A 23,889-nucleotide genomic window follows, 5' to 3' on the forward strand; every position below is an offset into this window, starting at 1 on the left:
TAACCCTAAACCCTACTAACCCTACCTAACATAAACCCTACCTAACCTAAAACCTTTCTAACCCTAAACCCTTTCTAGCCCTAAAACCTACCTAACCCTAAACCCTACCTAACCCTAAACCCTATCTAACCCTAAACCCTACCAAACCCTAAACCCTACCTAACCCTAAACCCTTTCTAACCTTAAACCCTACCTAACCCTAAACCCCTTCTAACCCTAAACCTGACCTAACCCTAAACCATGCCTAACCCTAAACCATTCTAACCCTAAACCCTACCTAATTCTAAACCCTACCTAACCCTAACCCTATATAACCCTAAACCCTACTAACCCTAAACCCTACCTAACCTAAACCCTACCTAATCCTAAAACCTTTCTAACCCTCAACCCTATCTAGTCCTAAACCCTACTTAACTCTAAACCCTACCTAACCTTAAACCCTACCTACCCTAAACCCTACCTAACCTTAAACCCTACCTAACCCTAAACCCTACCTAACCCTAAACTCTACCTAGCCCTAAACCCTACCAACCCTAAACCTTACCTAACCCTAAACCCTATTAACCCTAAACCCTACCTACCCTTAACCCTTTTTAACCTTAAACCCTACCTAACCCTATAAACCCTTCCTAACCCTAAACCCTGCCTAACCCTAAAAACCCTATCTAACCCTAAACCCTTTCTAACCCTAAACCCTACCTAACCCTAAACCCTGCTAACCCTAAACCCTACCAACCCTAAACCTTACCTAACCCTAAACCCTATTAACCCTAAACCCTACCTACACTTAACCCTTTTTAACCGTAAACCCTTCCTAACCCTAAACCCTGCCTAACCCTAAAAACCCTACCTAACCCTAAATCCTACCTAACCCTAATCCCTGCTAACCCTAAACCCTGCCTAAACCTAACCCTAAAACCCTACCTAAACCTAACCATAAATCTCATCTAATGCTAAAACTCTACCAACCCTAAACACTAAAAAATAATCTCAAAACTTAAAGCTAAAAAAACTTTTTAATTTTTTGTTGTGATATTCAAATAACAAATTACATAGTGAATTTTAAATCTTATATCCATTATTTTAATTGCCAAAATATTTTGAAAGTTGTATCTTATGAATAAAAAAGATAAATTATATTTTAATAACGTTAAATTTTGTTAAAATAGAATGAAAAACTATTATCATAAATAAATAAAGAATTTTGATGAAATTTGAAAATCTTCGAATCAATAACAATTAATTAGTAATATTTCAAAAACTCTTAAACTATTATAGCAGTAGAATCTCAAAAAAAAAAACTAAAGTTCTCAAACATTTATTTGCCAATAACCATCCTTAAATCTTTGCTCATTCACAAAAAAATAATATTCTTTACATAAATTGGAAACAAATTTTGTTTTTTGACTAGAGATCCAAATTTAAATTATACCACTAAAATATTTTAATATTTCATTGTTCAAAAATAACAAGTTAATGTTCTTAAAACAATAAACATCCTTAAATCTTTGCTCATTCAAAAAAAAAAATATTATTTACATAAACTGGAAACAAGTTTTGTTTTTTGACTAAAGACCCAAGTTTAAATTATACCACTAATATATTTTAATATTTAATTGTTCAGAAATATATATATTTATATATTCAAGAGTAGACAATGCATAGATGATACTAAATTGATCGCAAGAATTCTTTTTGGAAAACACAATATAACTAGTATAGTATACAAAGAACTTTTCAAAAATTTATGAAAATATTTAAGCCCGCATCACGGACAAAACACCTAGTGACCGAGTGTTCAAGACGTAAAAAACAAACTTAAACGAGCAGTGGCAAAATATTATCACACATACGCTAATATATACTATCTCCGTTTCAATATGATGTTTTAGGTGATTGTTTTTGTTTCACAATAGATGATGTTTTCATATATCTAGATAACTTTAACTTTAGCAAAACCTGTGTAGCCAATTGTGTATTTATTATTTTTGTTTATAATTAAATAAATTAGTTTTAAATTATATTTTAATAATTTTTTTAATATAATTTTTTTAACATGTTCATCTATTAGGAAACGGATAGAGTATCTTTCTACACAGGACATGCTTTATCTAACACCTAAGATCAAAATATTCTAAACTCTTGACTCGTATGTACAAGTACAACCGCTTCACTCATTTGGTCCAGTCGCCGTAGGCATAAAGAGAAAGAGAGAGTAGCAGTGTTCATTTCCTCTCTCACTTCTCATTAAACCTAACCGGGTCTCTCTATTCACCGTTGTATGATGATATTAACCTCCTCTGTAAAAAACAGACCAATCATGCCCCGTAAGCCAAAAAATGAAAGATTTAACGAACTCTGTGAAGCTATGAGCAACACTTACTTGTTCTTCAAACTCGGGGCTTGACAGGTTTACAGACAAGTTTTTCATCAATAATAGGACCTGATGAAGAAAGACATTGTCAAATGACAATTAAGATATGTTCTAGAGTAGTTGACGATTGTCACATACCGTTTCTAGATTGATAGGATCCATTTGCTTTAACCTCTGGACATGACCTGTTGTTTTTGGATCGAATACACTTCCTATAAAGCTGTAAACTTCAGCGAAATTCGGCATCACTGTGTTTCAAACACACAAACTCAAATCAGCACATATATTGAAGACAAACTCGGTAACCAGTATATACTGCAGACAAACAGAAGATCTTGTACCTCTCTGGTCATTCGTCTCCGTAACTGTTCTCGTCCTCAGCTTATTTCTAATACTACTACTACTACTAGTGCTGCAACAGTTCTCTAGAACACCCAATTCCTCTACAGATCACAAAATTTATTACCCTTGAGATGATTAACAGCTCAATCCACAGCAAATTTAAGCACATATAATAATATTACCTTTGATCACTGGAATTGGCGTAATAACATTGCAACGCATTAATCCGTGATTAGGAGTACTAATCACCGGTTGTGGATCAGTGGGGTACAAGTACTCATGTTCAAGCAATGCGTTTGAAGTTGTAAGAGCCACTGCACCCAAGAAAAAAAAAAACAAAAGAAAATCAGATAAGAGACAGAACATAACAGAAGCAGCTTCAGTAGGAAGATTAAAAAGAAACTAGTACCACTTTTGGAAGCCTTTTGTGGATAGGGATGATTAGCTTTCCTCTTTGGTCGAGGAGGAGGAAGATGTTCGTTAGTCCCATTCTTCTGAACCTTTAGAAAGTATTTCTGCGCGTGGCTTCGTATCTACCAAGAAATTCAAAAAAAGAACATTTGAGTTCAGAAAATTTTAGAAAAATCTAAAACACTAATATTATGTAATTCTAAGACAATTCTGATGAAGAAATCAAATGGAATGTAATTATGATGAAGACAGATTCTAACCTGGATAACTGTTTTTGATCCAACAAAGGCCTCTATTTTCTTCCAATCACGGTCAAACCTGTAAATCAGTCATTATTAGATGAGAGAGTTGCTGAGTTTACCATCTAGAAGAAGCAGAGATAGAGAGGTCGTTTTGACATACAAATGGAGAGCTTCAATGAACTTGTCGTGTTCTTGCTCCGTCCAGTTCTCTCTAGACTTGGTGATTGTGTATGGCTTTCTAATCTTCTTTGTTGGATCCTCGCTGAACGACATCGTATGGCTCCGTGCAGAAACAGGCATCGTTGTCTTCGAGTGGGGAAGAGTAGTACTGAAACCCGGTAAGCTCATATTCATGGAGGAAACAAATGAGAATGGCTAGTATCGGTGGGTTTTATTGAGACAATAAAAACTCGGAAGTTCACTTTCAAGTCTGAAAGAGAGAGTCTAATGACGTTTGTGACTTTGTTGCTAGGCGAGAATGGCTATTTACCATATGAGGTAGGGAGAAGAAACAGAAAGGGGTCGATATAAAGGGAAATAGATTTTAGCCGAACACGTGTAAGGAGCCGGTTGCTCTGGTTCACAGCGTGGGACTATCAACTTCAAGACATGTGGCCAACCATCTGCTTACACTGACGTCAAGCAAAAGCCTAACGTCACGTATCTACGGCTCATAAAGCGCCACGTGGCTGACGATGGCAATCAGTTAATTAGTTGTGGATTACCTGCGCGAAACGGACTGTTGCTGGTGCTGTGGCTCGTATATAAAAGACACAGTTTCTCTCATTTGTGGTTTTTAGCTCAAAACTTTCAAATCAGTCATCAGATGGTTTCTTCTTTCTGGAACACAAACGCAGCATAAACATCCAATTCTCTAAATTCCAACACTAAACAGCAACACATATTACTTATAAAGTTCAAAAACAAAAACAAACATCAATCTAAGAATCTTAGCTTACTCCGCAAACCGAATAAAGAAAAGAGGTTAGAAACAAACACACATTACAGATGAAAAGAATATATAATAAGATTGACTGATACGAATCAGACAACACGACACCGACGACCGTAAACAACAAAATATGTGAATCCTACAAACGTAAGGAAACAAAAAAACATAGGAGAGAAACTCACAAAAGAAGAAAACTCTGGTTTCTTCTCTCTTTTGTTTTTCTCAATCGATCCAACGTGTGACACCATCCTCTCCTACTATCGCCAGAATCTCCACACGCACCTCCAAACTCGCCTGCAACATTGTTTAACCATTTACACATACAAAACATTAAACAAACATGTTTTTTTCATTATGAATTGTATATGGGGGGCGTGACAGATAGACTTACAGAGGAATTCCTGCAATTGACAAGGCGGCATTCGTCCAAAGAACCTTCTAGACTCCAACTCTCCCACACGTCAAAACTGTGGCTCGCAAACACAAACTCCATTCTTCTATTGATCTGCATACACCGAGTTTTAGTTTTTTTCCTTCAAAACTTTTGACTTACCAATTCATGTAACTGTGTAATGTACAAGAGGGTACCTGCAATAACTTTCCACCTGCAGCAAATGATCTCAGGCCCACAGTGTCCTGGAGAACAAACAAGTTCATACAATTAGCCATTCATATATAATATATAATAACTTTTCTAACAAATGAGACACCGCTCAATTCAACTTTCTGTTCACCCAAATTCTCCACTGATAGTATGCAAGGTAAATGACAAGAAAAAGAGAAAAAGTTGTTTACCTTGTTTCTGTATGCGATAATGAATTGTGCAGCCGGATCCCGTTTGGACACATTTGACAAAGTATCGAGGAACCAACCTCCGTTTTTCGTTCTTTGCCTTGAAACATGCAGACCCGAGAGGTCTTTTGCATACATGGCAATTACATATCCATCTTTCAGCAGTTCACTTGATTTTCCGATGAACTTCTTGCTTGACCTTACAAGCTGGTTTTGTTGCATGACTTCAAGTGGTGTTTTCCTGCTTCTTGAATCCTCAGGGGAAACACATCTAGAACTGGAACTTAGTACTTCTTCACTGTCACTCATAGCAATATCATCTCTTCGTGAAGTACTACTTTCTTCATGTATTCCTGATGAACCCTCTGCTCTTTGCATGTGCTTCTGCTGTGAATGCCTCTTTTTGGCTTTCTTACCGGATCTGCTACGCCTTACTTCAGGTTTTATGGCAGTGTTTTGACCAGGGCTCAGAGATTCCTTAAACTCACAAGCCTCTATAGGAACGATCTCGGTGCTGGTGAGAGTACTTTCTCCCTGTTGTTGCCTACTGGTGGATTCCACTAGTGCTAATTTGCCATGCCTGATAGGTGATACTTCTTCTTCTTCTTCTTCACTTGCTTCACTTTCCTCATCAGAAACAGTGTTGGTTGGTATTACACCGTCTAAGAAAAAAGATTGCAAGATAGAGATGGCCTTTTCTCTTATCTCCATCCATACTTCCTCACTGTAATCTGCACTACGTGGTAGGATTAGCACATTCGGCATTTCTTTCACCTGCAAATTCAAAATAAGATACAATGAATGGCAAGAGCATAAGCAGACACAAATGGAAAAGAAATCCATACCCATGCTTCCATCCATTGAGGACCTTCAGCACCATCAATAGCGCAACCAGCAATGGTTCCATCAATTAGAAGTTGCTTCACAGCACAATCATCCAGCAGCTGGCAGCTTCCAGTATTCACAAGAAATGCCCCTAACGTACAAAAAAATTCCAACTTTATCATCTCCATAAATATAAATTCCTGGAGAAATCAAACTTCATTTGAGTAACGAGACAAGAAAGATCAGTACCAGGTTTGATATGCTGCAAACACTCTGCGTTGAGTATCTGAACGGTGTTGTCTGTTAACGCACAGTGAAGCGAAATGACATCACTAGCTGCTAGTAGATCATTCAACGTATCCATTCTTCGGGCAGCACGTGGGAACCTCGAGGGCCTAATTCGTTCTTCGTCTCCCTGGACAGATGCAAACACAGCCATTGACAATTTAAGGAAACATCCAATTGAGAGGAACACCACGATTCACAAGTCACAAACATACCTCAGGGACATCAAAGTAGAGGACACTCATCTTGAAAGCCAAGCTCCTGCTAGCTAGATAACGAGCAGATACAGATCTACCGATTATACCCAAAACCATACCTCGGCACCTTCTCATTCCCCTGCAAAGCGGCTGAAGCGATCCGAGCCATCCGGAAGCCGACAGCGCGTGGCGCGAGAGCAGGTGCGTCCGCCTGAGGAGACCAAGGATGAGCGCCATGACGGTGTCAGCGATTTCCTCAGCTCTGGAAGTATCCACATGGACGAGGCGGAGACCTAGGTCGGCGGCGAGAGTCGAATCCACAGCTCGATCGGCAGAGCCAAGGCACAGAATGAGCTGGTGAGGACGGAGACGGCGCTGAGCTGCGCGTGGAAGGTAGGCGAGGGAATGGAGGAGGACGGCGGTGGCGGACTCGATCTTCCCATCGGCGATGCGGCTGAGAGGGACGTATTCGACGCCAGCAACGCCGGCGAGTGAGTCCTGCTCGAGCGCACAATCCTCCACACAGTTGAGTGTGACGACGAGAGGAGACGGCTGTTCACGATGGGGCATTGTAGCAGACGAACGGATCTTGCTCATCTTCTTCTCGCTGCTACTCCCGATGAGAGTATCACACATCTTCAAATATTGGGAATTAGGGTTGAATCTTGTAATTTCGCAACAATACAAGGGCTAAATATTCAATTTTATATAAATAATTCAACAATACATATTTGGTCCGAATCTACTAAATGCTGATGCTCGCCGTAAATACGACGCCGTTTCAAGTTAACAATCAGCTTATGACGTTTACACAATGCCAAAACCAACTACACAAGTAAAACATGTACGCTTCCTATGTCAATATTATTTCTTCTTGACCAGGAAGAAAACACAAGCTCCAGAGTGTAGCAGCGACAACAACACGAAGCAACAAATATTTGAATAAAAACAAAAGCCGACTATAAGCGATGAAAAAACGAAGAAGAAGTCTATACAGCTATCTACCAAAATTCTATCTCCACTTGTTTCTTGCTTTCTATAACCCACCCACAGCGGAATTCATAGTTACCACCATTCAAACATCTCGACATGCCTCAGGGTGATGATGATCAGAAGAACCTCCTACGAAGGTTACTAGTAGTAGCTTGATATGAGCGCATGAGCAATCCAACTCCGATGCCAACGCCAAGGCACATCCCAAGGCCTATCCCAACTCCAACTCTGACACCTGCATTGAACCACGAGAGTTGACCATCCTCATCCACGTACATCCCTTCAGGGTAGTACCTCATCTTCATTTCAGACTCATCATCGTAGTCACCAACCTCTGACTCCATCATCTGCATTAAACCAAACCACAAACACTATATATCAAATCTCCATCCTAACTTAAAAATTGTCATCAAGGCTAGAACAAACTATCAACACAGAAGCATACCTGCACTTTCTGCTGGCGGGCGAATTCATCACCAGTGGTAACAACGTCTTGCTCCTTCTCAACCTCCTCGTCCTCAGGGATAGCGTCGAGCGTCACGTGCCTGGCCACCTTCCTCCTCGGACTCGCCTGAATGGTCTTAGTCAAGATGACGGGAACACCGCCACAGCAACCAGCAATATAAACCTCCACGGAGGGAGACGAGACGCCAAGCTTCGGCCTGAAAAACGCAGAGGAGGAGGAGGAAGAGCCCGAACCGTTTCGCATAGCCACGTAACAATCCATGCCCCACCCAGTCTTGGCATCGCTCACCGTTCCGTTATTACTCCACGCGCCTTCGATTCTATCTAGGTTCCCGCACAGCACCATCTCCTCCTTATCGTACACCTCGAAATCGACGCACCCCGTCACGCGCACGGCCTCCGTGCTCACGTAAGTCACCTCCGACGATTCCCGGTCCACTCTGTCGCGTCGGAGCTTTAGAGACGCCGTCTGCAGTGGAGGAACGCGGACGCCGTTTACCTCGAGAGAAGCGCCGGTTTCACGGCGGGGGTGACGGAGGGTGAGGGAGTCGGGGACGTTCTCGACGAAGCAGGGGGCGATGCGGACGTAGAACAGACGAACCTCCAGCCACGCCGATTGCGACAATTGAACTGATGCCGACGACGGCGCAACGGCGGAGGCTTTCATGTGGAATGATTTGGAGGATGTGACCAAAGGATCCGGATGATGATGATGATGATGATGGTGGTGGTGATCCTTCGAAATCATCGGTTCAAATGGATTCGAAGCAATTGTTGATGACGAGAGAATTCAAGGCGATTGATGAACGAACGGAGAATGAATTTTGTCGTTTTCGTTCGAGGTTAGGTTTTTGGGGTTTGAGATATTTTTTTCAAGGTAAAAAAAGGGTCAAAATTATAGAGTAGTATTTTGTTTGAAGACGCGGTAAAAACGGAGAGATGGTCAAAGGAGAAACCGACAAGATCAAATACTCAATCTTACGAGGATTATAACGACACGCACGTGTGACTGTTTTTTTTGTTTTTTTTTCAATGCTAATTACTAATTAGTATGATAACTGGGCTACAATTTCGTATTCCTTTAAGTTTGTATTTGGGCCTCAACCAATGCTATCAATCGCAAAGACCCATGATCTTTTAACAATTCGTGATCTGCACGTTGAAACAATCATAGAAAACTCGCAGAATAAGCATGGAGTGTGATACTGTCTGACGTAGTACTGTCTTTAGTAGTGTAATCGTTGGGTTTTTTTTATAATGAATGTTAAATTTTTTCGAGACAAAAAAACACTTTTGTACAATAAATATGCATACTTATTATAATTGAAAGATTTTGAGCTATTTTAGAAAAAAAATCATTCATTGCCTTCATCTTGATGTACGTAGTTAGTGTTTTCGTACGATTATATTTACATTCTATAAAAAGTACGTTTCATCAATTTCTATTTATTTTGTTTTATTAACAATCTATTTAAGATCCCAATGGTGGATATAGGATTGTTGCAAAACACCCCTAGTTCACATGTCAACCACTTGGAACCAAACTTGCAATCACCTTCTGGTCACCAAGCACATGAGACTCCAAAAAACTTGTCTGTCACTACTCCCTCTGAGGATGTAACTTCTGGTCCGATCACACACTCACATGAGGTACACTCTACCTCTTGTTTAAAGATTGATGATACTTTACCTATGTTAGCAGCCACAATTGCTGCGCCCTCTCAGACACAAATTATGGAAGAAATTCCATCACAAGTTAACATTTTCGAAGCTTCACATGCTTCTGAAAAATGAGCAACAAGTTGGTCCTCTCTCGCCTCTCACTCCCAACCATCATCATTTCCACATGGAGCCGGAGACTCCTCTTGCTTATGGAAAAAAAACTGGTTTAGAAGTGGTTGGAGAAACCTCTAGTTATAACTTAACTAGAGGAGGAAGACCAATAAAACCAACACAAAAGGTTCAAGAAATGGAATGGACAAATGTTAGAGGAAGGGGTAAAAAAGGTCGACGTGGCCGAAGAAACTATTTCCACTAGTTTGGTCTTTTTTTTCTTTCCTATTAGGTTTCATTTGTGAACCCTTCACTCGGGTTGTGCTAAAACCCTCCTCTTGTTGCAAACTTTCTCAAATTTATGAGTGAAAACTCATACTTGTACCATTTATGCATTTTAATATGAAAGCCTTTTACAAAAAAACAATCTATTTAACAAAGAGTGTATAACTTCAGTTCCTGATACACTAGTAAGTGTGTATATATATGTAGCTAATTATACCAATTTGATGATGTTTCCGCGTTTACCAAACTTACTAATGCGTTTCATTTGCCAAAAGTTAATGATGTAGTTCTGTTTTTTTTTTTCTAGATAGGTCACGTTTTATATCTGCAGACCTAATATTGTAATTATGATTCATAAAGCAATATCATTCTACTCATTTGGATCATTGACCGTACCCCCAAATCCTCTTTTAGTGACAGCAATTATATTCTTCCCTATACGTACTTTTCTATAATTTTAGAAAGAAAAATTGTGACCCGTTGGAGCATATACCATTAGGAGATTACACACCATTCAATCTCAGATCTTGTCGGATAAATCTGACCAGCTTTGGATATATATTTATAGGCCGGTTGTAATGTTTTCTTCTTCCTCCTCTTTTTGATAACACCGAAAAGACCGGGGCTTGTCACTTCATCATCAAGTTTAGTAGGCGAACTTAAATGATTCCTAAGGCATCAAAAACTAATTACGTTCTACTTTATTATAGAATTTGCAGTTCATGTGTATGGCCCGTAACTTAAGATCCGTGTCGGAGGTTTACTTAGTTGGTTTTACTTGTTTAATTTGCATCATGCAGTATGATTTTGACTGATAGTTTAGATTCTCATTTGTTTGTTGATCGGTTGAACTAACCAAATGCATTTCGTAACTTTTAATCATCATTTAATTCGTAGTCAGGATTTACGATGACGCTGGATTATAATAATGCTTTAAACGTTAATTAACTAACCATATATTTTGTTTTGGGCAATTTTTTCAAATAGTCATTTTTAAGTTTTTGTCATAAAAATAACCATTAAAAAATAAAATACTTCTTTACCATTTTGAAATTTTTAATTTTTATTTTTTATTTTTCTTAAATTTGAAACTCTACTCCAAAATTTCACTTTTTAACTTTAAACCCTAAGTCTAAATTAGTTTATCCTAAAATAAAAATATATTTTTAATAAAATTTATTTTGGTTATTTTCTTAATTAACTGTTATTTTTGTGACAAAAACTTAAAAGTGACCGTAGTAAAAAAAATTATCTTTTGTTTTTGCCTTAATTTATAGTCTTCAGTTATGTATTGCATTAAGATCGTTGTTTTTTATACATGTACAGTTATAAAGAATCTTATACTCTCCCTATTTTATCTAATGTCCTTTTACGTATGTCCATATATATGCATTTGAAAAAGTCTTACCGTTCACTAAGTAGCACGACGTCATTTCTGAGAGTCTGAGACAAGTAAAGGGAGTCAACTAAAATGCAACGAGTTAGACCTATAACGTCCTATACGTGATTTTAAATGTCAAAACTAACAAACCCATTACTAGCGGCTGTAAGTACAATATTCAAACCATCAAAATAACCATTTTAATTTGGTCAAACCATAAAGCAAAATATTTTTGTCTGTAAAATTAGGCATCGGCACGGATCAGATATCTGGATTTTTGAAGATATTTATGATTTATTTCGTATGTCACGAATATCTAACTTTTCGATTTGATTTGCTTCGGAAAAATACAGATATCCGGAAAATAAATAGATATTTGCGGATCTTTATGAATACTTACGGATATTTCATATGTTTTGTTTAATACAAATAATCTTAAATTTTTGATACAAATTTGTTTTGTAGAATTTTTTTACATGATATATATGATAAAAATTAAAAGAATTAGTGAATCTACATATTTTGTAAATTTTTTGAATTTAGTTAACAATTATAATAACACAAAACTTAAGAAAAAAATTATAATTGTCATAAATGTGTTATCTTTTTTTTTATGTAATACTTTTATATAACTAATAATGTTAACAGAATTTATCAAATCATATGTTAGAATAATAACTATATAATTTTATACATTAAAAACTTTAAATATAATTAAAATATACATCTATTTATATATTGTCGGATCGGATCGGATATCTGCTTCTCAAAATTTTAATATTTGTGATTTGTTTCGATTTTAACGGATATTAATTTTTAATATTTGCTTTGATTCGAAAGTTTACGGATATCCAGAATTTTCGGATCGAAACGAATAACGAATCGAATCAAATTCAACGGATAAAATGCCTCCTATGTAGAATTATCTTCTCGTCTAAAGTTTGCTATAAATGAATGAATAAATGATAAACTAATATACGATAAAATGTGTTTACACTTGGTTAAAAGTCAAAAGCTGAAGATGGAAGCATCGACGGGATGCTAAGAATTGAATTTAATCTCTTGAATTTATTAGAAGCCGACTTTTTTAAATAACCATATCCCACTATAATATCTTCTCATTCGCTAAACCCGCAGTGTGCTAAAACGCGACCCAAACACAATCAATTATTACTATTTTTGTTAGAATTTTCGAAAAATATAAGAACCTATACCTGTATTGATTTCGTGGACGTAAATTATTTAAAAGAGAAATTAAATTAATTTACGTGGGCGCACACGTGGAAATTGTAGCTGTTTCCCACTACGCTTGTAGTTTCTGTATTATTTTATTTTATTAGATTTTTGGCTGTGAGAATATTATTTGTCTTTGTTTGGGGAATCGAATTCGTGTAGAACTGGGAAACTGATGTGGGATAGTGAGGACTCAATTATTAGATAATTTTTGAAATATATAAATTTCAGGAGAAAAATCAATCATAGAATTGTAGATTTAGACATAATTTCAAAGAGTGATATTGTAATAAAATACACTATAACAAACTTTTGTTGTGTCTTCCTTTACATATTTACAAAGAAAAAAAACTGAATAAACAACCAACAACCTTATTGGATATTGCAACATGTCTCTCGGCACCATTGTATTGTATAAAAAGACAAGTAGTATAAATTTATTCTCGTCCAAAAAGAAAAATACATGAATTAAAAATATAATTATAAAATTTCAAGTTAGGAATTTGGCCATCTTTTAAACCTCAGGGACGGTGGATTTTGGAAGTTTTGCAATAAGTTGTGTGGTGGAGAATCCAAAAAGAAGAAAGAGTAACCAATAGAGAGGCTGATCTCATTGCTATAAGTGTAACCAAAAAAACTGAGAACTCGATCTTATGTGGCAACAGGTGCTCCTGTGTGGCTCAGACATATCTTTGACAGTGAGAGAAGCTCCCCTCTACAAGATTACCCTGACAAAGTTGTTGATGGTATGAGTACTGTTAGGTTGTGGTACTTTGTTCTTGACTAGGAGAAGTGATCGGAGTTATGGCGTTATGCAGGGTCTTGTATCGCTTTAGGCTAACCTTTGTTTTAGCTCTGTTATGCCTAATTTCTAGTGTCTGCAACTTTGAAACTTCCATTTGCGTTAATGAATCAATAGATTAAAAAAAATCAAGTTAGGAATTGGTTTATAATATAAAAAGGAAAAATGACGTGGATAAGTTGAAAAATAAATTTCAAAGGGTCAAAAAAAGGAAACAACAAAAACCAAAGGTCGGAAAGTAAAATGACGCCGAGCAGCACTTGAAGACGTAATTACGACACGCGCCTTATCTCACGCGAATGAGATGGCTCAAAAAGAAGACCTCTTCATCCCTCTCTCTCTCGTACCATTCATTCAATTCATTATTGTTGAGAGAGTCTTTTTTCTGCATGCATCTCTCTCTCTCTCTTGATCTCCCTTAGTTGTCAGGATTTAGGAATTTTTTTTTAATAAAAAAGATCAGTGTCCAATCTCTCTTATCATCTTCGAAAGTTTCCTATTATTTCATTCTTCTTCTCATCCTCAGTTTTCTCTAACTAAGAGACAATCTTCTTTTGCATCTCTCTCTTCTCTCTCTCTCTCTCTCTCTCTCTCTCTCTCTCTCTCTCTCTCTCTCTCTCTCTCTCTCTCTCTCTCTCTCTCTCTCACTGCAAACAAAAGCCAATCTAAAAAAAAAAACAGAGAGCAATGAAGGTTCATCTCTTACTCTTTATCTCTCTCTCTCTCTCTACACTATGCAAGATTTGATTCCTAGTACTTGAATTTCTATATGAAAACGGGTTTAGATTCTTGTTCATACACACATAAACACATGCATGTCCCCTGTGTGTATGTGTATGTGTATACCACACATCAGTTGTGTTTTTAGTGTATTCTTTTAAACCTTCAAATCTGTGTATATACCTGAAAAGAGAAGATTAGTTAACTCATCTTTGTGCTCACGTCACTTTAGCTATATATTTCACTGAATCTCATTGAAACTGTCTGTCTTCTGTAATAATTGTGCAGAAAATCGTGTTAAAGTTGGATCTGCATCATGATAATAAGGCTAAACAAAAAGCTCTTAAAACAGTTTCTACTCTCCCAGGTAATCATCCTCATCAGTTATTTATTTCGTTCTCAGCAGTCAGCATGTTTCCTAGAAAATAAATTGTTAGGGTACACATTACAGATCTGTTTATGTACAGTTATCACTTATAATTCTAAGCAAACTATTAAACCATTTGTTTCCGGTCAATTTGGTCCGGTTCAGTTTCTGATTTGTATGGTGGGGTACACGTATAAACAAGAAAATTGTTAACAAACAAAAGAAAATTGTAGTATAAATTTTTCTTTCAACAATCACGAGCTGTTCTGACAGAGCTGTCTCCTCGTTTTCAACAGTGACGGCACGGTAAAAAGTTGCGCCATATTTCAATTATTTGTGAAATGAAACCCATTGCTTTTAAAAAAAAAAAAGTTTTGGAACAAAATCACATCTAGGGCCACTATGGCTTCATTGAAAGATGTGCCCATCAATTATAATAAAATGTCAAGTATTTTTTGTTTGTTTTAATCCACAGTATTTTACTTTACTTATCAGTATTGTCAATAAAATGCGGTGACTTTTATCAATAGGGAAAAAACTTAAATTTTAATAGTTTTAAGAAAATAATAGTAGTAACTTTCACCTTATTTTTAATAGGTATCGATTCGATTGCAATGGACATGAAAGAGAAGAAGTTAACGGTGATAGGAACCGTGGATCCTGTTAATGTAGTCAGTAAGCTAAGGAAGTATTGGCCGATGACGGATATCATATTGGTGGGACCTGCAAAGGAGCCGGAAAAGGAGAAGAAGGAGGAGCCAAAAAAGGAAGGTGGTGGCGAGCCGCCGAAGAAAGAAGGAGAAGCTCCAAAAGAAGAAGGTAAAAAGGAAGGAGAAGCTCAGAAGAAGGAAGAAGAGAAGAAAGAAGGTGGCGATAAGAAGGAAGGAGAGAAGAAAGATCAACCACAACCGCAGCCACTGACTCAACCACCACCACCAGATCATGTATTGGAGCTTGTAAAGGCGTATAAAGCATATAATCCTCATCTAACAACTTATTACTACGCCCAAAGCATTGAGGAAAACCCTAACGCTTGCGTTATATGTTGAAAAACATGTATAATGTAATATAATTTGGGTGAAAAATGTGAAAAGATGGACCGATCTATACTGAAGAAGAAGAATAAGAAATAGATGATATATCTTAGACTAAGATATGTCGATTAGGATTAGATCACTTATGTTCTTTTCCTACATAATGGGGGCGGGGATTTAAAGTTCATGTTTCGAAAAAGGTTCTTATTTCGATGATATGTTTTGTGTATATATATCGTTGGAATGTACTATAGTTTCTATTGTTTATTTGTTTGTTTGTTCTTCGACAAAATAATGTTTATAATTATTAGATTTGCAAAACAGAAAATATGTATTGGAGCCATTATATTTAAAACGTATGTGGGTGTACGTTTAGGTGCATAAATATTGTTGGGCGGCTTATAACATTTAGCTGTAAATATGATGTTAATTTATAATTACTTCTGTTTTGCACGAAGCGAAAGGGCATGGCCTTCATGACCATCTGATGAGTCACTTTTAGAAATGTAAAAAAAGAAAGATATGATTCTAGATTTTGCTGTTCTTTAAAATGTACTTTTCGATCAAATTTAAAGTTTTGACTCTTTATTTCTAACAACACCTAAAACTTGACGACATTTTCAATAGATTGAATAATATGTCTTCACATAACCAAAAGGATTATAAATGTCATAGATCAAGTTGGTTCAACTTGAAACCAAATGCGAATGTGAATGCTCCTTTTGGGTTGGTAGCCACCTAAAATGTGCATGTGAAAATCAAATATAAAAACTTTGGCTGTTTTTTTTATTATTGCTATATATCATCATGAGTTAGAGCAATATACATGACAAAGTAAATTCCCGTAAATCCAAAAAGAATTATTCACTACAAAGGAAAAAGAAACATATGCCCATGTCAGTATTTCTACGAAACAAATAAATATATTACGTCTATCTTCCGGAAAATAATGCTGATGATTGTAAATGGACCGAGATACATACACTTATCTAGATACATAGTATTATTCTGAGTGAAAAGGATTGAATCATTTTCCAAAAATATCGAATTTGATTTTTGTCATATATAAAACTATTAAGAAAACTAGATTTTTTAACCGCGCTACGCGCGGATAAGATATTATATGTATTTCTCAATTCTAAAAAAATAATGTATAATATTGTATTACATTATTTAAAGAATATAAAATAAGACTACATAACATAAATATATTTTTTAAATCTTCTTTATGGAAATCATTATGTTGTTTAATTGCTATACTTGATTCACATATTTGCATAGTTATTTGTGATAAATGAATAACTATATTTTTATTATCAGTAAATAATATATATTTATTATATAATATAAGAAAAATAAAATTATTTACTTTTAAAACAAACTTGTCTCATCTTGGAGACTCGGTTATAGACATATCATATTGGAATGATACATTTTTACAGTTATCAATCTTCTTAACAGTCAAGAAACAAATCTGAATATCAAAACAATATCGCATACGATCTCTTTGTGGAATAACTGCTCTGAAGAAATTGAATTTAGACATCAAAAAGGACTGGAAATGGATGTGCAGATGTGTTATCTAAGTCAGCTTTACAAAATACTATTCATAGTTCATATATCATTTATATACATCCTATTTTTTTGTTCATCATTTCTTAAACATCTTGAAATAACTGATGCTAATTAATAATAAACTTTTGGCTGGCAAAAAAAATTCAAATTTGTCTAATTATCGCTTAATTTGTCTAACTGATATATATGTATTTTTCAATTCTAAAAGATAATGTATAATATTGTATTATATTATTTAAATAATATAAAATAAGACTACCTAACATAAATATATTTTTAAAATTTTCTTTTTGAAAATCATTATGTTGTTTGATTGTTGTACTTGATTCACATATTTGCATAGATATTTGTGATAGATGAATAACTATATTTTTATTATCAGTAAATAATATATATTTATTATATAATATAAAAAAATGAAATTATTTACTTTTTAAACAAAGTTGTCTCATGTTGGGGATTCGGTTATAGACATATAATATTCGAATGAGACATTTGTACAGTTATCAATCTTCTTAACAGTCAAGAAACAAATCTGAATATAAAAACTGAATCAAAAAGGACTGGAAATGATGTGCAGATGTGTTATCTAAGTCAGCTTTACAAAGTACTAATATTCATAGTTCATATATCATTTAAGTCCATCATTTCTTAAACATCTTGAAATAACTGATGCTAATTAATAATAAATAAATTGATGATGACAAAAAAAAATAATAATAAATTTTTGGCTGGCAAAAAAAATCAAATTTGTCTAGTTACCGCTTAAATATTTTATTAATATTGTCTAATAAGCTTTCAATTGATATCATAGTTTAATTTTTATTAGTTTTTTTTTGTTAATTTTAGAGTTTTTTGTATTTAAGATTTTTTTTCATATTAAGCTTATATTTCTTTCACATAATATATACTCCCTCCGTTTTTTATTATAAGTCGTTTTGAAGGTATGCACATAAATTAAGAAAATCATTAATTTCTTATATTTTCGAAACAAAAACATCATTAATTATTTACCTAACCACAATTTAACCAATAGAAAAATAGAAGATATATTATCATTGGTCAGACAACATTAATTACTAATAAATGTTACATAAAAAACCGAAAACGACATATAATTTGGAACAAAAAAGTTTCTCTAAAACGACTTATATTAAAAAACGGAGGGAGTATGTCATAAAAATTACCATCAAATCAGTTTTACTTATTTATTATTTTGTTTTTAATGAAAATACACTTTTTAAATAATTTAATTTAAAATAAAATTATATATTAATTTGTTGTATTCTAACAATTTGATTGATTTAATTAATTTGCTTTGGTGGATAACTTAAAAAGTTTTCATATGAATCGGGGAAAGCAAGCTTATATTGTTATATTATATTTATTTGTGTATATGGAATCTATATATAATGCTAGTGTAATAGAGAAAGAACATTTTTTTTTGTAACTTCAAAAAGATACATTATTACAATTTGAAATTAATCAAAATTGAATAAAATGGTAATTAAATAAATCTAATTGTTTTTTTTTTATCTTGTTAAGAAGTTGTCTCATGTTGGGGATTCGGTTATAGACATATAATATTCAAATGAGACATTTGTACAGTTATCAATCTTCTTAACAGTCAAGAAACAAATCTGAATATAAAAACTGAATCAAAAAGGACTGGAAATGATGTGCAGATGTGTTATCTAAGTCAGCTTTACAAAGTACTAATATTCATAGTTCATATATCATTTAAGTCCATCATTTCTTAAACATCTTGAAATAACTGATGCTAATTAATAATAAATAAATTGATGATGACAAAAAAAAATAATAATAAATTTTTGGCTAGCAAAAAAAATCAAATTTGTCTAGTTACCGCTTAAATATTTTATTAATATTGTCTAATAAGCTTTCAATTGATATCATAGTTTAATTTTTATTAGTTTTTTTTTGTTAATTTTAGAGTTTTTTGTATTTAAGATTTTTTTTCATATTAAGCTTATATTTCTTTCACATAATATATATGTCATAAAAATTACCATCAAATCAGTTTTACTTATTTATTATTTTGTTTTTAATGAAAATACACTTTTTAAATAATTTAATTTAAAATAAAATTATATATTAATTTGTTGTATTCTAACAATTTGATTGATTTAATTAATTTGCTTTGGTGGATAACTTAAAAAGTTTTCATATGAATCGGGGAAAGCAAGCTTATATTGTTATATTATATTTATTTGTGTATATGGAATCTATATATAATGCTAGTGTAATAGAGAAAGAACATTTTTTTTTGTAACTTCAAAAAGATACATTATTACAATTTGAAATTAATCAAAATTGAATAAAATGGTAATTAAATAAATCTAATTGTTTTTTTTTATCTTGTTTAGTTGGATTCTCATGAAAAGAAATCGATAGGTTAAACAAATGTTTCAAAATCTGTTGTGTTATTGTTTTGTCTATAAATTACAAAATTTATTTAATTGATATATTTAATTATTGCACTCTTAAATAATATTTTATTAAGACATTAGAGAACTATGTTTTGAGTTGTTTTGTCAAAATTGTACAAAAATCTATGTTTTTTCATATTTGTCACGAAAATTTTATGTTAAACTTACTTTTACAAAATTCTTAACTTTGTCACGAAAACAAAAATCTATGCTTTTTCATATTTGTCAATGTTCTCACACTTTCAAAGAATATATTAGCTTAGTCACTTACTTATTTTTTTTTACAAAACAAAGTATCGGAGTCTTGAAAGTTGAATCCATATTATTGTAAATGTACATAAGAGTTTGTGATTACATATTTAGTGATTCTTGTATATATGTCCAAGAAAGTTTCAATAGCTTAGTGGTATTTGCCCTATATTTATGTCATACTAACCCGGGTTCGATCCTTTCCTTTGCATTGTTTTTCATTTTTTACGAAAAAAGTAAATGAGATGACGTGGCAACTTCGGACTCTCTGATTGGACGATTTTTTGTGCCTACGTGGACACTCTAAGAGGAGCTTATATCCCCCTTTTAGTATAGTATAGAGTTGGATTCTCATGAAAAGAAATCGATAGGTTAAACAAATGTTTCAAAATCTGTTGTGTTATTGTTTTGTCTATAAATTACAAAATTTATTTAATTGATATATTTAATTATTGCACTCTTAAATAATATTTTATTAAGACATTAGAGAACTATGTTTTGAGTTGTTTTGTCAAAATTGTACAAAAATCTATGTTTTTTCATATTTGTCACGAAAATTTTATGTTAAACTTACTTTTACAAAATTCTTAACTTTGTCACGAAAACAAAAATCTATGCTTTTTCATATTTGTCAATGTTCTCACACTTTCAAAGAATATATTAGCTTAGTCACTTACTTATTTTTTTTTACAAAACAAAGTATCGGAGTCTTGAAAGTTGAATCCATATTATTGTAAATGTACATAAGAGTTTGTGATTACATATTTAGTGATTCTTGTATATATGTCCAAGAAAGTTTCAATGGCTTAGTGGTATTTGCCCTATATTTATGTCATACTAACCCGGGTTCGATCCTTTCCTTTGCATTGTTTTTCATTTTTTACGAAAAAAGTAAATGAGATGACGTGGTAACTTCAGACTCTCTGATTGGACGATTTTTTGTGCCTACGTGGACACTCTAAGAGGAGCTTATATCCCCCTTTTAGTATAGTATAGATTATGCACTATAGCGAGAATTTGGGTGATGACACAACAGCAACACCAATGAGCATACGGATAGATCAAATCTTGGTTTGTCTTATATAATTTTATTTTGATTATTACCTGAAAAACTTTGTGTGATCATTAATAAAGTAATTTATTATACTTTCTTACTGTGAAATTGATGTATCAGACCACCGGGTTCTCACGTTGAAATCATTTGGTGTGATTGATACGTGTATGAACGGTATCAATATCAACCAAGAGCCGTTCCAAAGCACGCCCTATCTTCAGCATTACCTACCAAGTGTTAAGAGCATATCTTATATAATAAAGGAGACTTGGGTCTCTCCTCATTAAGCCACATCAGCATGTAGAGATGGGCAAATAGAGACACGCGGCTTCTTCTAATATTATAACTTTCTCTTCGTTTTGTGACAAAAGCGTATGACCCAATCGTTTCTCATGTTTTAGCAGATATTGTATTGTATTTGGGCTTTTATGCTAATGTTTTGTGTAGGCCCAGATGGGGATAGAGTAGTAATAATTTTGGAGTTCGAGAGTACTGTACTCCTCATTCCCCTGCCTCTTTGTAACCGTCACTGTTACTTTGAAGAGGTTTACTGACCGGCGATTTATTGTAAGTTCTTAATGACGACTTACATCAATCTACAACTCCACATCCTTCCAGCTTCCCTTCCTTCTTCACAAATTTTTCACACTATATATATGAAGCTGAAGGAGAGGGTTCTGTTCTTTTTTTTCTTTTGACATCAAAGAGGATTCTGTTCATCTGTTCGTCCCGCTATTCTATTATACCAAACTATGTGTAAGAATTGATATAATCATGGCTACAGCTTCTGTATGAAGCTGAAGGCTGGTTGGTGTAAGGATATTGATGTCACACGCCTCCTCCATTTTTGGGAAACAGAGAATGTGAAGGGAAGCAGGGAATGTGAAGCAGAGCCGTGCCTAGAGATTTTGTTAATTCGTCCTTGGTTGTGAGAAGGTATTTTCTGTTCACTGAATATGTTTTTCTGAAAGTCCTTGTGGATATTTAAAATTCTTCAGATCTTTTATTGATGCAGACACGCTCATCTAGGGCTCTATTAGCATCCATCAGAAAATCCTACATAAAGCTTAGCAATGGTAACTTCAAGCTCTCAGACTCTAATCTCTACATATGATTCAATGACCAGAGACCGCCTACACTGAGATAACCGACCCGGTAAATCCACTCCCTATGGAGCTGTTCCGGTTCCGAAATTAAGAATAATTACTTTTTGGCAAACACCAATATACATCTTACTGGTTAGTCTCTTATCCTTTGCTTTTAAAACAGAGAATTCAGATATCATTATGCTATTGACAATGTTCATTTTCTCTCTCGGGAAGACATTATTGGCGAACTGAAAGCAATCAGGCACAAGTTGAATGATGCCACACACGACAAAGAACGTGTCATGGAAACTATTAGAATTCAAAGGTCAGTGAAAACGTCCTGTGTGAACACTTCTTCATTGAAGAAGCTTCATCTATAATAAACATTGAAACGATTAACTCCACTTCTATCATTACACCTGTATAGGGATGCAACTGATCTGAAAGAAGAAGGTTCAGATTTTCACTAGGAAGAGTATTGGTGCCAAGTTACCTTCGTTAAGTCTCGAAACCTTGGTTATGTCAACAATCAAACAAGCGATTGAGGTATTACACGTCAACCCTTCGGTTTTTGTCTTGCTCCTTTTGTATTTGATTTGGACTTACATACACTCTTTTTTCGATTTTAGATTGGGTAGAAACACATCGGTTGTACTTCGTTATATGGTCACGAGAAAGAGGTAAACATTTTTAATATCGAAGAATTTGAGAGAGACCATACACTATGAAGTATGTGTGGTTGAAGTTTCCTGCCTCTGTAAGTTACGTTCTCCTTGAATCCACTAACTAGATTGCTAGAGTATTGAAGAAGTTAATAGATGATGGTTTCGTGAAGCGTGAGAAGTTAGTTGTTCTGTTGTTCATCACTTGGAAACTCTGTTTTGTCTTCTTTCTGCGACCAAATTTTTTTCTTCAGTGCAGGTCTATATTAAGTTTGTAGTTCCCATCACCTATGACTCCTTTTATTTACATTACACTAGCGGCAAGTGTTTTCTGAAGAATTTAACGGGAAACATCAAGTGAAAGATTCTGTATAAGAGTTAGCATCAAGAAATGTTTTGCTTTTGACTATGTAATTAAGTTGCATTACTCTTTGTTGTATCAACCATTACATCACTATGAATTCTCAATTATATAGTTGGGTTTGTTATTAATCTTCAGATCTGTTAGCATTGGTGACTATTTTTTTAATAAAGTAAGGATGAGATATATCTACAAGGGATCGGTTAACTGTTCGATTCTGAACATGTGAAGATAGTTTTGGGAAGAAGATGGTGTGATTTTCAGTTGAGAAAAGCAAGAATTTGTAGCCATCACAAACTAAAGAAAGGAATATTGATGATTGACGGTGTGAGCATTAACGGTAAAGTAAATGAAATCAATTTTTATTGGTTTATGAGATGAAGTGTTAACACTTTTAAGTTATAAGGAAGGGAAGCGAATCAATATTTGAGAGGGGCTAGAGACGAAGATGAGAACTTTAGGAGTGAATATGTAACAACCGCAAATTATTCACCATCATCAATATAATTAAATAACGCACTTTCGGAACAAAACAAAAGAGTAAATGCGCAAACTTTTTTTGAATACATGCAAAACATAGAAAACTTTACTATCATTATATCAAACACAGCGGTTCATTTAAAACCGTGCATGCCCATATAATAAAATTTGTTTAGACGTTCAATATTAAAATATAATACTCTTAGAAATTAAAATATATTAGTTATTCTTACTTTAGATTTTCTTCAACTATATTGATTTTTAATTTAATAATTTTGTTTCTAACAAAACAGTATGAGTATTCTTTTCAACTCATACCATCAGATAAAAATAAAAAATTTCTCATGTTTTATAAAATTAAAATATATTTTAGTATAATATTTTTTTAGTGTAAATTCACCCGCCCGTAGGGCGGGCCAAACCCTAGTAAATAAAGTAATAAACACAAACACATATGTTTGGTATAAATATGGGTTCGTCAGCTTAATAACTTTCTC

At 34.2% G+C, this 23,889-nt stretch overlaps 4 protein-coding genes across 4 annotated transcripts; 1 reads left to right on the forward strand and 3 right to left on the reverse strand.

Moving 5' to 3' along the window:
• Positions 1–2,040: 2,040 nt before the first annotated feature.
• Positions 2,041–4,077, reverse strand: LOC106370872 (protein REVEILLE 3-like). The gene is made up of 8 exons (XM_013810864.3): positions 3,530–4,077; positions 3,388–3,445; positions 3,126–3,249; positions 2,899–3,030; positions 2,716–2,817; positions 2,513–2,622; positions 2,384–2,443; positions 2,041–2,300 (listed from the first exon to the last, which is right to left on the reverse strand). Exons 1-8 carry the CDS (start codon positions 3,721–3,723, stop codon positions 2,268–2,270), a joined length of 813 nt encoding a protein of 270 aa, XP_013666318.2. The 5' UTR covers positions 3,724–4,077; the 3' UTR covers positions 2,041–2,267.
• A 180-nt stretch (positions 4,078–4,257) lies between these two features.
• On the reverse strand, positions 4,258–7,071 carry LOC106370870 (C-terminal binding protein AN-like). Its single transcript, XM_013810861.3, has 7 exons — positions 6,439–7,071; positions 6,188–6,353; positions 5,959–6,089; positions 5,117–5,887; positions 4,910–4,957; positions 4,713–4,826; positions 4,258–4,615 (listed from the first exon to the last, which is right to left on the reverse strand). The coding sequence occupies exons 1-7, from the start codon at positions 7,054–7,056 to the stop codon at positions 4,544–4,546; spliced, it is 1,920 nt and encodes a 639-aa protein (XP_013666315.2). The 5' UTR covers positions 7,057–7,071; the 3' UTR covers positions 4,258–4,543.
• Positions 7,072–7,276: 205 nt separating this feature from the next.
• Positions 7,277–8,765, reverse strand: LOC106370871 (uncharacterized protein At1g01500). The gene is made up of 2 exons (XM_013810863.3): positions 7,859–8,765; positions 7,277–7,760 (listed from the first exon to the last, which is right to left on the reverse strand). The coding sequence occupies exons 1-2, from the start codon at positions 8,624–8,626 to the stop codon at positions 7,530–7,532; spliced, it is 999 nt and encodes a 332-aa protein (XP_013666317.2). The 5' UTR covers positions 8,627–8,765; the 3' UTR covers positions 7,277–7,529.
• A 4,935-nt stretch (positions 8,766–13,700) lies between these two features.
• LOC106396148 (heavy metal-associated isoprenylated plant protein 39) lies at positions 13,701–15,740 on the forward strand. Its single transcript, XM_013836503.3, has 3 exons — positions 13,701–14,045; positions 14,361–14,439; positions 15,037–15,740. The coding sequence occupies exons 1-3, from the start codon at positions 14,040–14,042 to the stop codon at positions 15,486–15,488; spliced, it is 537 nt and encodes a 178-aa protein (XP_013691957.2). The 5' UTR covers positions 13,701–14,039; the 3' UTR covers positions 15,489–15,740.
• The last annotated feature ends 8,149 nt before the right edge of the window (positions 15,741–23,889 follow it).

Source organism: Brassica napus, chromosome A10 (assembly GCF_020379485.1).
Source record: "Brassica napus cultivar Da-Ae chromosome A10, Da-Ae, whole genome shotgun sequence".
In the NCBI taxonomy this organism is placed as follows: Eukaryota; Viridiplantae; Streptophyta; class Magnoliopsida; order Brassicales; family Brassicaceae; genus Brassica; species Brassica napus.

Bases quoted from the DNA above. Each gene is read 5' to 3' on its own strand.
- LOC106370872 (XM_013810864.3), bottom strand. From the start codon at position 3,723: ATGAATATGAGCTTACCGGGTTTCAGTACTACTCTTCCCCACTCGAAG. The intron at 3,031-3,125 runs GTACTAGTTTCT...TCTTGGGTGCAG, and splicing joins ACAAAAGGCTTCCAAAAGTG to TGGCTCTTACAACTTCAAAC. The intron at 2,301-2,383 runs GTAAGTGTTGCT...TGTTTTTTACAG, and splicing joins GCCCCGAGTTTGAAGAACAA to AGGAGGTTAATATCATCATA.
- LOC106370870 (XM_013810861.3), bottom strand. From the start codon at position 7,056: ATGTGTGATACTCTCATCGGGAGTAGCAGCGAGAAGAAGATGAGCAAG. The intron at 4,958-5,116 runs GTAAACAACTTT...TTTGTTCTCCAG, and splicing joins TTATCGCATACAGAAACAAG to GACACTGTGGGCCTGAGATC. The intron at 4,616-4,712 runs GTAAGTCTATCT...ACAATGTTGCAG, and splicing joins TCAATTGCAGGAATTCCTCT to GCGAGTTTGGAGGTGCGTGT.
- LOC106370871 (XM_013810863.3), bottom strand. From the start codon at position 8,626: ATGATTTCGAAGGATCACCACCACCATCATCATCATCATCATCATCCG. The intron at 7,761-7,858 runs GTATGCTTCTGT...GGTTTAATGCAG, and splicing joins CCCGCCAGCAGAAAGTGCAG to ATGATGGAGTCAGAGGTTGG.
- LOC106396148 (XM_013836503.3), top strand. The intron at 14,440-15,036 runs GTAATCATCCTC...TATTTTTAATAG, and splicing joins AACAGTTTCTACTCTCCCAG to GTATCGATTCGATTGCAATG.